Raw genomic sequence first — 13689 nt, forward strand, 5'->3', positions numbered from 1 at the left:
CGCCAACACAACGACCACACCCTTATTTAGTGACCTGTGTAACCCAGTGTCAAAGAGAGCCCTGGAAAACATGGTCTCCCCAACAGTGTTTATGGGTAGCAAAGAGAAGGACACTAAAGAAAGTACTCGTAGTTTAAAGATGGACCAGAATCGAAACCTGGTCGTTTTACTGGAGAGGCGGGAACACTCCAGTATTACGGATTGACCATACTAAAGAGATAATCTTCTCGCAAACTACGGAGTCGACCCTTCAACCTAGCCATTTCCTTCCTCACACACACACACACACACACACACACACACACACACTATTACTATTACTATTACTAATACTATTACTACTACTATTACTTTTTTAACGTGGCCTCCAGCTTCCCCCAATAGCCACACCTTTACCATCATTTTATTACCTTAAAATTAACTATCCTAATACATAAGTAGCTACCTGGCTGTGTTGAGTTAGTTGAGCGGCAGATCATGGCATTCAGTGACTGTTGCCTCAAAGTCGATATCTGCGATTGTTGTCGGCTTTGGGGCCGATGCTCTCGTTCCCATGATGCAAAGCAAAGCAGACCTAAGCAGAGGACAGTCGACATCTCAACCAGACTGTAACATAACTTCTGGGCTGCTGCTTCCGTTCATATAACACCTCCGCGAGTCTGGCGTAGAAGCATCTTGCACGGTCCATCACGCCAGAGGTTTGTGAATACCAGAGGAGTGAAGCTGCCTTGATCAACGTTCTGAATTCTCTCCCCATATGCCTTAATCTTATCGTTCTCGTTCCTCCTGTGTGCAGCATTGAGAGCTAGGTTGCAGTGGCATGCGACCATGGGATCAAAAATCCTTATGTCAAAAAAGCTTGCTGTCCCCACGTCCAGAATCCTCGACCACTAACGTCCACACGGACTTTGTTGAATTTATTTGAAGTCCTGTGACGGAGGTTCTCACCTTCCAATGGAAAGAGGGGCGGTTCCACCATGACATCGTGGCATAGTTCCCTCCGTAGATTTGCTGTTAGATCAGTTACTTCCTCACGCACACCATGGCGTGGTCGATGTCATAAGATGAGCCGCACACGCATTGGGAGGGCAAACCTTCTACTGGCCTACCGTACCTTAGAGCAATGGCATCTGTGAATTCTTGTTTATTGAGACTACTACTTTGCTGTCGCTCGGAATCGAGTACGACGATCATCCAGCTATGATACAATGATATGAGATATAAGGGATGTCACCTTCATTGGTGAGTTTTGAGGTGACTAAAGAGGCCGAAACAGGACCGGCAGAGTCGTTCACAGATCTTGCACATTTGGTACGGGAGGGGCGGCGGCAGCGTCTTGCTGGCTCTTGTCTGCCTCCATACAGTCGGGCTACACACACACACGCACACATTCGTAGCAACAAGCACGCAGAACTAAATGTCAGAATAGGCTCCTGTATGTGAGAGCGAGGACGACCTAAGTGTGGACAGCGTACCAGCATTATGTACAGTATACTGCTTGTGAAGCCATCGTCTTATCCATATGTATATACATACATTTAGAGACAGATTGATAAAGAGACGAGCAGATAAACACATAACAGGACACACCCAGACACACCCAGAAGTGCTGCTCTAAATAAGGTTTTATGGTGCAACACAACACCATGATGTGGGCGGGGCTGCAAGGCCTGTTCCAACCACCCACTCCAGTCTCCCGGTCCTTCTCACCTCCTCCCATTACAGTTACAAAAATAAAAAGCCACTCAACAACCCCATGCCCCCAGCAGGTCTACCACCACCTGCTTCAAGACGAACCTTCAGGAAGGTAAACCAGACCAGGTATAAGTGGCCTTCAAGACTAAAATGCCACATCTTGAAACTTTTGCGACAAAGAAGATTCTATAAACCTTTTTTTTTTGTAACAGAGAGACGTGTCCCATAATCCTCTCTCCATCAAGTAGACTCATGAAAGTCATTTACAAAAAAGAGATATTCTGAATAATTCTTCTTCAGTAGATACAAGTCCCCGGCACATGTTGGGACAATAAGACACATTCTTAAGTGTTTTAGAAAAGAAAGCTCAGTCCCTACCGTTCTTTTAGGGCGATGATCGTCCTCCTCAATTGATTCATGGATAAGAGAATATAAAAAACTTGTAATTATTGCCAATCTTCACACACAAAATAAAGAAACACACACACACACACACACACACACACACACGTAAACTTTGAAGACTTACACTTATGTCTTGAAGTTGTTCAAAGACGCAAGTGTTTAATGCTCTATCTTAGTTCACTTCACCGAGATGGGTAGACGGATACAAGTCGTTATATATATATATATATATATATATATATATATATATATATATATATATATATATATATATATATATATATATATATATATATATATATATATATATATATATATATATTATTATTTTTTTTTTTTTTTATATACATGCTTCCATGTTATTCCATATTATTCCTGTAATGATGTGTTATATTTATTATTATATAATCTAGTCACCTTACCTGTATGAAGGTTTTAACTGTTATTATTTGTTCAAGCCCATCTTATTTCTTATTTAGTATTGTAACAAGCTTTCTTTTCCTCTAACGACCATCTGCAACGTTAAACGACCCACCGCAGGTTTTGGGCCGAATTGGCCCTATATATAGTCCACCAACTGATTCAGTCAGTCCTCCTTGTCATTCAGTTCACATCCTTTGAGTGACACTCGTCACCTGTTACTTATACTTAGTTTATTTGTGTTGTTCCTGTCGCCACCAATGTGGTATATCTATATGAGTACCTATTTATGTCTCTATTTATGTCCATCAGTATTTGCTTAGTTACATTTAAGTAATTCAGTGTTGTTTCACGTTAGTTAATTTCAGTGTTAGTTACACATTTTTATGTAGTGTTAACGTAATCCAATGCTTTATTTTTATTCTTTTGATGTTTCGATGTTTAGTATCATTTGTGTCTTAAAAGTTTCAATGGTGAATCAATTTGTTGTGACAGCCTACGAGGCTCTTTATTGTGTTAATATTTAATTAATCAAATTCTTAAAGGTTTACTTTATTTATTTTTATTCCCTTTTAATTTACTTCACTTTTTTGTTTGGTTACGCCTAGAACCTGCATATTTAAGTTAATTACGAGACGGCGTAACAATATATATATATATATATATATATATATATATATATATATATATATATATATATATATATCGTCCTTAGCTTACTCGTATTCTTGTAGTATATTTGTCTTTTCATTTCTCCAACTCCTCTGAATCACTGCTGAGTGTCCCAGCTTGTTTATAAACCTCATTAAGTATTTTTGCTTAACATATATGATTATTGTATATCAATAATAATAATAATAATAATAATTAACGGTTTATTGAAAGAGCTTGGCAGCCAGAAGGCTGAAAATATACAGTTACATAATTGGGGAATGGGTTTCGAATTACAAATAATATACAAGTAACATAAGTGACACAAATAAGACATATAATAACTAGATGGGGAAAAGCTCAAACTACAGTTCATTTCAACATAGTGACAGTGCAAGGAGTAGTGTTTACTGAGATTGAATACACTGGTTTATTACAAGTTATTGATAATTTTACAATGGTTGGGACTGGGCTGTTCTTATAGCGATCAGTTCGTGCACTTATGGGCTGGATGCGGTTGTGGTGTCAAACAGCAATTCTCGGGCTAGGGATCTCAGGTGGTAGTAGGAGCCGGTGTCGAGGATGGTGCAGAAGTTTCTTACCAAATTTGCAGATGAGGTCGTGGTGATGGTCAGTGAGAGTCGAAAGGGTCAGTGTGTTGAGCGCTTCTTGATATGTGGAGTAGGAAGGGGAGAGAGTAATCTTGCATGCCCTCTTTTGCACTTTTTCTAGGTGTTTACGTTGTGGCATTTAGGGAGGAAGACCAGGTGGGGGAGGCATAGGTGAGCTTGGGAAGTATGAATGTTGAGTAAATACTGAGGAGCTCGGATGCAGGAACTCCGAGGAACTTGAGTCGGCGGAGGAAGTGGAGACGGAAACTGGAGGATTTGACAACTTCACTGACGTGTGGTTTCCAATTTAGTTTGTTGTCTATGGTGACGCCGAGGAGCTTAGTGGAATCTACAACCTGGAGTGTGTTCGGACCTAATTTAATGGAAGGGGGTGGGACAATGTCGGAGGAGAGGTTGATGTACATAACCGTGGTCTTGGTATGGTTGATGGTGACGTGGTTGTTGGTGGCCCAGTTTTGGAGACTGTTCAATAAATCCTGAAGGGCGGTATAGTCGGGAGCAGAATTGTTGACGCTGATCCCAATGGTGGAGTCGTCGACATATTTCCACCGAGCGGGGGTTTCTCTTAGGGCATCATTGATAAGCATAACGAAGCAGAGTGGTCCCATCTTGGTGCCTTGGGGACGCCACAGGTGAGTGACTGAAAGGTGGAGACAGCCCCTCGGAAGCGTACAGCTTGGCGTCGGTCACTGAGGAAGTCTAGTTCCTTCCGGTGCATCATAGACCTTCCTTGCATTATCCTTGTAAATCTTTTATTATTCTACACCTTCCGTCATTACTAAACAGACTTATTTCTTATGTAAATCTTCGTAAAACTGAGCTGTGTATGACAGAGCATCCCACCCCCTGGTGTATCAGTGGACAATGTAACTCGGTGTGTGTATTTGCGTGTGGCACTCACCAGTGTTCTAAAATGAGTCGACTCCTTATCCTCAGAAAAGCTGGCGTGGACGAAATAATTTTGGCTAGAACCGACGGCATAGCCTTTTCTACATACAGTTCAGAGACGGGTGTTCTAAGGAGGTTCATTCACTTATCTGTAGTTGTTGTCTCTCTCTCTCTTAATTATATTTGTATTTTATTTAATTTTTTTTCCAACATTTCCTTTCTTCGTCATTAATAGTTACATATTCACCTTTGCGTCATTATACATGTGTCGTCCGCCTGCACTACAGAACGATCACTTAACAACAATCGAGTAGTGAATTTGAAAATAAGTCTTTTTACATACTTACATTGATCAGTTGGATTATAATATTAGTATTCCTTTACCAGGTGATGATAACCTTGTATATATGACCTTGAGTTAAACAGATTAGATTATATAACAACTCCAATTTGTAACTGTTTTTATTTCTCATATTATTCAGCTGCTTGAGATAAACTCTAGAGAAACACATTTTCTTATGTATTATATTCCCGTTAAGATCTGGTACACTATACTTACTGTGCTTAATGTTCCTCAACACAGGTGACGCTTAAAATTTGTAGTTATAGTTTTTGTCTTTTTTTCGTGGATGCTTCAATGCTTGTGACAGTAACTGGGCAGGCGATAGCAGAACTAAAAAGCAGACTGTCCGCTATGATGGGCGTTGCCTAGGTGGATCTTGCTGTGCCTGGCGACCTTGTGGCTGGCTGGTCGATATTATTATTTGATAAAGAAAAAATCCGATTTGCAACTACAGTAATTCATTCAGTACCTGACACCTCTCTCAAATGGAAGACACCATTATTTATATAACCACACATGATGATGAGCTTTCCTGTAATATTATACCTGTATATATACTCGTTTGTGTATATATATAACACAGAGACAAGGGGATGATAGTTAGGAAGAAGGGCAAGATGTGATCGACTCGTTCTTGCGAGATTCTTGCCTTACATGCTGGAGATGAAGGCGTGTCATGGAGGACCCGGACCCTGATTTCCCTGAAAACATCCAGGCTGAGAGGGAGGGCGGGTTTTTGTTTTTGTTTTTTTTTGAAGGACAGGTTGAACCTTGAAGGACACGAGCAGTTCATATATATATATAGGCTGGGAGGTGTGTTCAACAGCACACAACTCTACCATCTTCCTCCTGCAGTAGTGACACACACCTTCAGTCATGAGGTTCTTGGTAAGTAATACGAGAACAGCGGCGCCTTACATACTGTACTGCATCAGTCTCGACCATGTGGGCCTCAGACCATTCTTAACTAGACTTCGACTACAGTGCTTATAATTTTTGTTGATAATTTTACATATTTTATAATTATATATATATATATATATATATATATATATATATATATATATATATATATATATATATATATATATATATATATATATATATATATATATATATATATATATATATATATATATGTGTGTGTGTGTGTGTTTATTTATTTATTTATTTATTTATTAATAATGTTGCGTAAATTCAAACACGTTAAATATTTCGTAAGCGACTGTAAACACAGTTGATCATGTTACGAACCCCTTCTCGCCGCTTACCAGCTTCCACCTCTGGTTACCAGCTTCCACCTCTGGTTACCAGCGGCCAGGTCTTCTCTGCAGAAGCAGTATACACGTATAATGGTTGCCCCTCGTGTAACGAGGATGGCCGACCCAAGGGCCACCTAGGCGTGAATTTGTTTAAGGTGTAGAAGCTGTCGCCAACACAACAACCACACCCTGAGTTAACGAGCTGTGTGACCCAGTGTCAAGGAATAGTTCTGAGAAGACCGGACAACTCCAATGTCTAATCATCACCCCGGAACATGATCTGCAAATCGATTAACATCCAGGTCCCCAATTACTGCTGGGTAGACAGAGGCAAATGGCGTAAAGAAACTTGCCCATAGTTTCACCTTGCCCGGGAACCATGCCCGGGTCCGTTCGCTTGCGAGGCGAGCATGCTGACCATTACACTACAGGTATCACAAGTTTCGTCGAATTACCACTAGCTGTTCCACCAGTCTCCGGAGTCTCCGGTAATTTCCCGATGATCGGTCTCAGTGTACAGACGAACAACAGGCAGGTAGATTTCCAGCAGGTCACAGAAACACACTTGTGAACTGTAGTCTCCTTTAATAATTTAATCAATGTCGTCACAAAATGCTCACCGGGTAGTCCTTACAATTGGACTTCTCACCTCGAATATATATAGTTAGCACGCTACTAGTGTGCAATTCCTTCGTCTTTCCACTTTATATAGCTCACAATAATTCCCCAATACTTGCAAACCAACTATCTTTAGCTGTCACCAAATTTTGACTTGACATTCTGGGCAGAAACAGGCGACTACTTCCCCTAATTGGTTGGTTGGTTGCTTTGTTATGCTGGCCGCCAACATCATAGGTCATTACGGCCGTAGTCTTGTTGTTCTTGAGTTATCGTTCTCTACCTTTTGTTCTTTTTTTCTTCTGGACAGTCCACTTTAGATCTTGTTGCTCATAAATATGCTGTTCTTGGTCTTCTTCTTCGTCTACTTGTTTTCCTCGTCTCCATGTTTTTTTATATTTCTTTGTTATCTTGTTTCTTCTGTTCCTTCTCTTAATTCTTTGTTCTTCTTTTCTTCTTTCTTTACATTAAGGATAGCCTCCATATACCTCATTTTTTCTCGTATCGCAGCTTGGCTACCTTACACTCCTCCCTCCACTTGGGACATTCCCGGTCGAAGGAGGAATGAGGGCTGCCACAAACTGCACACTTTTTTACTTGTTGCTTGACACGTGGTATCCTGGTGCTGGTGCCCGGTCGTCCCGCACATGGGGCAAACCTCCCGAGCCCGGCATTTCTTGGCAGTGTGGCCGTAGCGCTGACAGTGGTAGCACCGCGTTGGCCTTGGGATGTATGGTTTTACTGAAACGGTGTACCATCCCAGTAAAACCCTTTTGGGAAGTGCCCTGAGGAAACCGACCATGGCGAAGATGGCTTTTCCGTCGGGTCCGACAGCTTCCTCTGAACTATCCACTCCCCGATGAGTTTTTGTAGTTCTTGGCGCTCAAGATGTTCAATATCGGCGAGGGAGATGACCCCCCACACTGCGTTGTCACAAAGTCCAGCGGTCACCTTAAGTAGCACATCGATATTATTTCAGTTGTTCGGTCTGCCCCCATTCACCGAAGGTAACCATATGGTTACCCATTCGGCCGGCGGACGATCTTCATTATCCCCTCTATGCGATAACCAATAAAGTAGTTCTTCAGGACGAGGAGGCTCAGTTTCTCGGGAGGGGTTGAAGGTGGAGGAAGTAACCTTACGGTCTTCACCCCCTGCCACAGAAAACTCTGGCTCTGGTTTTCTCTCGTCTGAGGTCTTGTAGGTCGGACCGAGATACGCCTGGAGAGTTCTAGAATGATCTAGGTTTACAAACTTAAGTATATCATAACAAAATTGATGCAATACATTCTATAAAACTCTTACATAGGTAAGATATCAATATATACAAAACATATGGCAAAATTTTCCAAAACAACTGCTGCTTGGAATAGAAAATAATAAAAATCTCCTAGTTCACAAAAAATTTAATCCTAAATTATGCCTCGGCATAACAATAAATTAAAACATAGGGCCTTTAAGGGTAAAACTTGCATCATACAGTACATGTAGACTTTTTAGTACTTAATAACTCCATCAACGCTGATTTTTTTTTTTTGGCCGCAATACCATTAAAGGTATATGCTGATAACCACAAGGAAAGAAGAAAACACGAAGTTCCCAAGCGCTTTCGTGTGTAATGAAAAATATCAATCAGAAACTAACTGGCGTGAGCACACTATATTTATCTATTTCAGTACTGTATATCATAACATTCTTTTTACTTATTTAAGCTGGTCAAATAAATCTTTGCTGAAAAAACTATAATATGCTTTTTGTATCTGGACAGGTTGTGATAGCAGTCATGGTGGCTGCTGTGGGTGCTTTCCCTTCCAACGCAGGCTACGTGCTCCCTGCTGGTAACATCGGCTACTCCGGCATTGTGCGAACTGACGGCACAATTGAAGCCTTCCCTGGAGACTTTTCCCATGACATTGTGCTAATCGGACCCTCCGGCATCGTGACCAAGTCCGGCAAAAACGTGCAGCTCGACAGGAACCTCCACAGGACTAAGCGTTCTGCTGGTTTCGTTCGACCCGAGGGTAGTGTCGGCTACTCCGGCATTGTGCGAACTGACGGCACAATTGAAGCCTTCCCTGGAGACTTTTCCTTTGACATTGTGCTAATCGGACCCTCCGGCATCGTGACCAAGTCCGGCAAAAACGTGCAGCTCGACAGGAACCTCCACAGGACTAAGCGTTCTGCTGGTTTCGTTCGACCCGAGGGTAGTGTCGGCTACTCCGGCATTGTGCGAACTGACGGCACAATTGAAGCCTTCCCTGGAGACTTTTCCTATGACATTGTGCTAATCGGACCCTCCGGCATCGTGACCAAGTCCGGCAAAAACGTGCAGCTCGACAGGAACCTTCATCGCGTCTAATAACATCTAATCAACCTCTCCTGAATGACGATTCCCTGGGGTCACCAGGTGTAGCTCAAGCATCCCCCAATAATACCATCATTTGCGAGTGAACCAGCGTATTTATCCACATGCTGGTCTGCTTCCTTGCTCACACCTTTGTCCTTAATACACTTACTGAGACTTCCCTTTTCAAGAATCATAACATTCTCTTCCAACATTGGATAGACCAACCGCCTGAACGGCTAGTAAGCTGGTAAGAGGCGAAAATAATAAGGAAAAAAACATTTTCTTAAATCCCTCTGACACCGAAAGTTGGGTTGTATCTGTAATGTGTATGCGCAATTGTTGATATTTAGTTAACTTTATGAACAAATAAACCTGGTCAAGTATCCACCAGCAGCAAAGCAACATTATAAACTCAGCTACTCAGCTGCTTTATTCTTGTAACATATACATTTTATTTTACTTTTCTTGCCACTTGTTTTTTTTTTTTTGTTCAGAGAGAAATAAGCTTTGCTACGAAGTGTCTTCTTTTGTCCAGTGATATATATCCTGGAGAATAAACAGTGCAATGTACATTCGTTTTTTCCTGTACCGATATTTAATTTCCCGTAACAACTGGTCCTTATTTTTTCTGAAAAAAAAACACCTTAGTTGTTGAATTAAGGTCAACAGCTTATTTAGAGCAGAGTCTCTTTTTCCCACCAAGTCATCCTCGCCTCAAGTAGTCACTGCCATTCGGTAAAGTTTCTCTCAATCTAATCTTCTTGTGATCTCAATAGGTCTCTAGCTAATTCTGAATCACACACAAAAGCTCAGTTTATATTTCACATAATTTTCAGTAAACAAACAACAGCGTAGGTACTGTACACAGAGATTTTCAATATGATAAACACATAGGTATCAACTTGTGCACGTACACTAAGTAAAGGCACTTCCTCATTACACGAGGTTCACCACTCTTCATAATACTGGATGATTTTATCACATAAAGAAGGGCGTTAGGCGCGTGGGTCGGGTCAAGTTGTTGAGGGGCAGGAACTGGACAGTGATTACATAAGATCATCATGTTCTGGGTCTATTAACCGCTGATTCTGCCTGGGTTAATGAGGCCGGAACATGTATATTATATAGGGTTTTAGTAGCGAAACCCAATTGTCTGTTATCCATTTATTCAGGAACTATCTAGGATACAGTTCCAAGTGTATATCACCGTAACTTATCACTGTAGCTATAAGTGTTAAGAGGAGGACGGAGGCTATGTTAAATAGCCCTGCTAAATACGTCCGGTTGGTGTGAGGGGTTGAGTAACAATGCCGCAGGCAGCCGGCTTCTAAATGCTGACCTTAACAGTCACTAAGCCGCGCCTCAAGGATCCTACCGATCACGTGATATGACCATGTCACCTCTTGGCCAGTGGAAAGTTACAGGGGGTGATATGATTATATAAACCCAATGTACTGCCCTGACATTTATATAAAGACTAAGGGGCTGATACAATCAAGAGCTTCTTAATGATGTGAAAGTGTAAATCGGTGTAGGATTTCTAATGCTAGACACGATTGTATTTTTGAAAACTCAATCTCCACCGAGTTGTAGGTACAGCCCAGGCCAAGAGGCCTACAAGCACAAAATCAATGCCATATGACAAAGCTTTTTTTTTTTACGGAGTTGTGGTCACGGCTGTGATAAAGGCCAACCAGGGAGTGTAGTACTGTGCCTTTAGTTAAATCAGTTCATAATGTCATTAGTGACCGCGGAAGAGGTTGTAAATAACTTAAAGTGAATACAAACTGGCAAGCAAGCTGGAACGACACCACTGCCAGCTGAAACCACAGAGACTTTAAATTTTATTTTGTTTGTGTGCTTTCTCATGGACTGAAACTATGATATTCAGCGTAGTGTCTGCGTTCTTGTGCCTTAATGAGTCAGGCCAGTGGGTACCCCTCATCTCTTCCCTCGTCCCGTTGTAATTTCCCTTGTAATATTTGCACCTTGGCCTGGCCTTATCTTGAACTAGGTAACAGTTAAATCTGAATGACAACACTATATGGTGACTAGTGCCAACTGGGGCAAGGTGTTCCAGTTTGGCCACCATACCCTCCTTGTTTGTTATGATGAGGTCTAGTGGCTTGGGTGTTTGCTCCCCTCTGTAATGTGTTGGGTCTCTAACATGTTGGAACAGAAAATTATATCTCAGAGCTTCTACGAAAAGAGTAACAGGGTTATTCAAGTCATTTGGGGTGAACTCGTTTCTCCAGTCGATGTCGCCATAGTTAAAGTCCCCCATGATAGGGAGGTGGCTAGGGTCGAGCATCGCCGCGTTGTCTATTAAGGCTCTTAAGTTCCTTTTATTTAGTGGGCCACAGTTTGGGGATCTGTAGATACACCTGACAATAAGTAAGTCCCTTTCCTTTAGTTTAATTTTACACCACTTGGACTCTTCAAAAACATCCTCTCCCTGTACCCTCGCCTGGCTGGCTCTAAGGTCTTGCCTAGCAGATAACCACACCCCTCTTGCAAGTCTCTTGAGAAAGGTTCGTAAATGGGTCATATCCAGCAATTCTAAACTCACTTTCCTCTGGGTCGATTCTCCTGTTCTTGCACAACAGTTCGACGACTCCCACAATATCTCCCCTCCAGTCCCTCACCCCCTCCAGTCCCTCACTCACGGCCTCAAAGGAGCCTCTGTCAGGGTCCTACGTCTCATGTACATTGCCATCGTCAGAGCTGTCATAGATTATTCCTCTCCTGTCCTTGTAGTTGCCTCCCAGCGTGAGAAACAAAGCATAGAGAAAATCCAAAACAGAGCGATGAGACTCATCCACGGCTGCCCTATGACCACCAGAATAGAAGTTATGCAGCGCGAACTAATCCTGCTTCCCGTCTGCGATCGAATTACTGCTCTCAATGCCATCCTTGGTGTTAAACTTCTTCGCAGTGAGCAACCGGCTCCCCTGTCGCGCTCACTGAACTCACATCTTAACACCCTCCTGCGCCGGCCTGTCCCCATTACTTTCCCCCCTCCCTCTCAACTCTGGCCCGTCCACACTGCTGCTGACATCCTGCGTTATCACCTCTACACCCCCTCGACCTCTCTCCCTCCCGAGTACACTCATCCGCCTCTACCACCGTGGACCTCCCCGTGTGTTGATGTTGTCGTCCACACCTTCCCTGGTCGTAAATCCACCCAACTGAGGTATATGCTCAAACTTAACTGCCTTGAGCAGATTAATGATGTCGCTTCCTCTCTAAAGACCTCCCACCCTCTTATCCTCGTCTACTGTGATGGGTCTGTTACCACACTGGGCAGCGCTGGGGCAGCTGCGTGGATTCCTGAGCGCCAGGCCTGCAGGAAAATCAGGGTCCACGACTGGGCCTCCTCCACTGATGCTGAAAGCATAGCCATCCTCGCGGGCATTCATGAGGGGGCGACCTATGCTCGCACTGAACGCCGGAACCTCCTTATAATCAGTGACAGCACTTCTGCGCTAGCGAGGCTCAAATTACCCTCCCCCTCCTCCCCTGCCGCCCAACACACCCTAGCCGCCGTTGCCGGGCTAGAACAAACTGATGACATCCGTGTCAAGTTTCTTTGGATCCCGTCACATATAGGAATAACTGCCTGTGACACTGTTGATTGGCTTGCCAAAGAAGCTACACAAGAAGAAGATATTGAAGCCACTCTCGCCCTCTCCCTGAATCATCTCAAATCTCGCATACACGCCACACAACGAGAGGCATTCAACGAAAATTGGATACACCTGAAACAACGGGATAGCATCACACTATGCCACTATGACGCTGTAACCGGTGACGACAACCGCCACTACAAAGAATATAAATCCCTGACTCGATCTCAACAGCTTATATACATGAGACTGCGCCTAGGGTACAGGTACCTATGGGAGTACATTGGCAACCCTGAGCCTCACCGCACTGTTTGTAAACTTTGTGGCCAACCCGACTCTCACACCCTCTCTCACTACATCCTCACTTGCCCTATGACCTCCTCCTATAGGTCCCCAGCCGTTACCAACACCTCTTCCCTCCCAGACCAGATATCCCTCCTCCTAGTCACAGGCCTGGCATTTGACATTATTAGGGACCTGCCACTCTTTGCCATAAACAGATAAAATGTACCGGGAACTTTCCCCCCACACACTCATCATTCTCTCACTTTATGTAACTTGACAAAACCTGTGACCCTTCAGGCTTTTACGCCCTTAATGTACGAGTCATAAAGGCAAGTATGAACTTTTCATACTTCCCTGTTGGGCGCTGTAAACGCTTCTGCGCTTCACCTTGCACAGGATGTAAGGGGGTGCCCAATAAACTAGCCCCCTCGGGGGCAAATCTGAAATCTGAAAAATCTCCCACAATATCTAGTTGGTGTACCTTCAGTAGTGTTTCAAACTCCTCTCTCTTATCAAG

At 43.0% G+C, this 13689-nt stretch overlaps 1 protein-coding gene across 1 annotated transcript; it reads left to right on the top strand.

Annotated features, from left to right (window-relative positions):
- The first annotated feature begins 5857 nt into the window (after nt 1–5857).
- LOC121855313 (cuticle protein CP1158-like) lies at nt 5858–9831 on the top strand. Its single transcript, XM_042350208.1, has 2 exons — nt 5858–5922; nt 8683–9831. Exons 1-2 carry the CDS (start codon nt 5911–5913, stop codon nt 9271–9273), a joined length of 603 nt encoding a protein of 200 aa, XP_042206142.1. The 5' UTR covers nt 5858–5910; the 3' UTR covers nt 9274–9831.
- Nucleotides 9832–13689: the final 3858 nt, after the last annotated feature.

This window comes from Homarus americanus, unplaced genomic scaffold (assembly GCF_018991925.1).
Source record: "Homarus americanus isolate GMGI-L3 unplaced genomic scaffold, GMGI_Hamer_2.0 scaffold32063, whole genome shotgun sequence".
In the NCBI taxonomy this organism is placed as follows: domain Eukaryota; kingdom Metazoa; phylum Arthropoda; class Malacostraca; order Decapoda; family Nephropidae; genus Homarus; species Homarus americanus.